The 2562-nt window shown below is 50.0% G+C and overlaps 1 protein-coding gene across 1 annotated transcript; it reads right to left on the reverse strand.

Moving 5' to 3' along the window:
• Positions 1–1400: 1400 nt before the first annotated feature.
• OR10P1 (olfactory receptor family 10 subfamily P member 1) lies at positions 1401–2332 on the reverse strand (the record flags this gene model as incomplete). Its single annotated transcript, XM_082636446.1, is given in 4 exon segments — positions 1401–1441; positions 1444–2158; positions 2161–2263; positions 2265–2332. Coding segments are annotated over 4 exon segments (927 nt in total).
• Positions 2333–2562: the final 230 nt, after the last annotated feature.

Below are 2562 nucleotides of genomic sequence, written 5' to 3' on the forward strand. Positions count from 1 at the left end.
TGGAGGGCAGTTTTGGCAATATGTTTCAGAAGCTCTAAAATTGTGTGTATGTTTTGACTCAGCAATTCCATTTCTAGAAGTTTGTGCTCTGAAAAGCATAAGTATACAAAGATATAACTGCAATGATATCTATCTCAGCAAAAGCAATAACAAAAATATTTAATTCCAATAATAGAAGATTGCTTTAAATTTTAGTATCCAACTATATAGATATTAAAATAATGCCTTAGAAGCCTACTTACATGGTAAAACGTTACAATATATTTTGATAAAGTGGAAAACAACAGTCGTGAGCAATTCACACAATATAATCCCATTTTTTTAATTTTAAAAATATGTATATATACATATACAGAGGGAAACCAGACCACAATAATTTCCCAAGGGCATTATTAACACCGAAGTATTAATAGTTACTGTCTTTTCTTCTGGATGCAAAATTCCCTGCAATTAACAGTGTTACTTTTGTAAATTGGAAATGAAAATCAATGCTATTTTAAAGGCTCTCATGTACTGTGCCTTGAGAGTGATTTTCCTGCTTATATTACACTGTCCCTCTTGCAGCTTACTGCTAAAGGAGAGTTTATAAACAAGCAAGAATGGGCTTCCCAAGAAAAGTAAAATGGTGCTAGATCCTCCCGGCAGGCAAATTAAGGTGGCTTCAAGCAGAAATAGTGGACAGTTAACAAGAAACAAAAGCATCATCGTGGGAGTCCAGGAGCCAGACCAGACCTTCTGATCAGAGTCAGAGTCTAGAGATGTATGTGCATTTCTGCGCTAGGATCAGAGGAGATGAAGAGGAAGTCAGTCCATGGGTGAGAAAGAAGCTAAGTAGAGAATATCAACATCTCAGGGATCCCGGGAGAGAACCTGTAAGTCACAACAAAGTAACTAGACAGATGCTTCCAGACCTAAAGCAACACCAAGCAAGACTCGGCACCTGAACCACCAAAGCCAGGTCAACTATTCCCTGCCCTGTTCCTACCCCAGGTCAGACCTCGCACCTGAAGTAAAGGAGCTCATGTGGTAGCAGAGGTGACTGATGGGAAAGAGAAAGGCTTGCAGTGAGGAGTCTGGGAGAAGGGGGAAAAGCACAGTCTACAGGAATCGTAGCCCAGGAAGGCGCCCTGAGCCTCATGAAAGACCAGAATTGCTCAATCATTGCACAAAACGGGCACCTCCTCAACCTCCCCCAAGTGCATGTCTCTCCAGCTTTGTACCTACACACAAGTCAGGTCAAGGCCATAAGAACAGGTCCCAGAAGCCGAGCTCTGAGCAGCAGGTCAGAGCCCTGGGCCCTCGAGTTGGCATCCACACCACCCAGAGCAGGGACTTCAGCTGCGCCCTCCTCCTTGAAAATCTCCAAGGATCAGGCCCTTATCTCCAAGAACTTGAGGGGGTCAAGGGCTCCAGACATATCTCTTCACGAGCTGCCTCGTTGCCCCGTGACCTCCTTGTTTCTCAGAGTGTAGACCAAAGGGTTGAACATGGAAGTGACAGCTGTGTAGAAGAGGGCAAGGATCTGGTCCCTGTCCTGGGAGGAGCCTGCCCATGGCCTCATGTAGGCAACAGTCCCCGTCCCAAAAAAGAACATGACCACAAGTAGGTGGGAGGAACAGGTAGAGATTTTTCGACGTCCCTGGGATGTTGCGACCCCAAGGATGATGCTAAGGATACAGGCATAGGAGGCTACAGTCAGTGAGAAGGGGGTCAGGATAAAGGCTATCGTGAGGGCAAGGTTGCCCACTTCACCCCAGAAGGTGCTCAAGCTGGCCAGCCTCAGCACAAGCAGGATGTCCCACAGGAAGTGATGGATGGTGTTGGCACCAGGGAAAGGCAAAGTGAAGACGAAGATGGAGTGAATGGTGCCGGTGATGATGCCCATGTGGTAGGAGGTGCCCACCATGCGCACACACGCTCCCTGGTCCATCAGGGTGGAGTGATGCAGCTGCCGGCAGACGTCAGCATAGCGGTCACTGGCCATGGCCGTGAGCAGGCCGCATTCAGCGATGACAGAGAGCGAGAAGTACAGCTGGGTGAAGCAGCCAGTGGGCGGGATGGTGGGACCGGAAGAGAGGAGGTCGGCCAGCATCCTGGGCACGACGGTCTTGGTGTAGAGGAGCTCCGCCGCAGAGAAGTGGCGCAGGAAGAAGTGCATATGGGCAAGTGCAGGGCAGCGTCTGCCAGTGTGAGGAGGGTGATCAGCGAGTTGCCCAGCAAGGTGACCCGGTAGACCAGAAGCACCCCCAGAACAGAGGGCCCGGAGGGAACCAGAACCTGAGAACCCCAGCAAAACAAACTCAGTTACTGCTGTGACACTGCCACCTGCCATGTCCCCAAGGCCAGACTGGGAGAAGGAGCCAGGAGGGAGCTCAGGCAGCACTGGAGGCAGCTGGGCAAAAACAGAGGCTCCAGCAGCAACAGGAAACGGTCCACAAGAACATCCCAGGGATCAGGAGTGAGATGGGTCAGCACCCGGGCTGGGGGCACTTCCCTCCCAGAAAACGCCTCAGGACAGAAAGAAGGGAAACCAGGGGAGCAGAGGGGGACAGCAGGCCCTCC

Source organism: Mesoplodon mirus (assembly GCF_964341445.2).
Source record: "Mesoplodon mirus genome assembly, chromosome: 11".
Lineage (NCBI taxonomy): Eukaryota > Metazoa > Chordata > Mammalia > Artiodactyla > Ziphiidae > Mesoplodon > Mesoplodon mirus.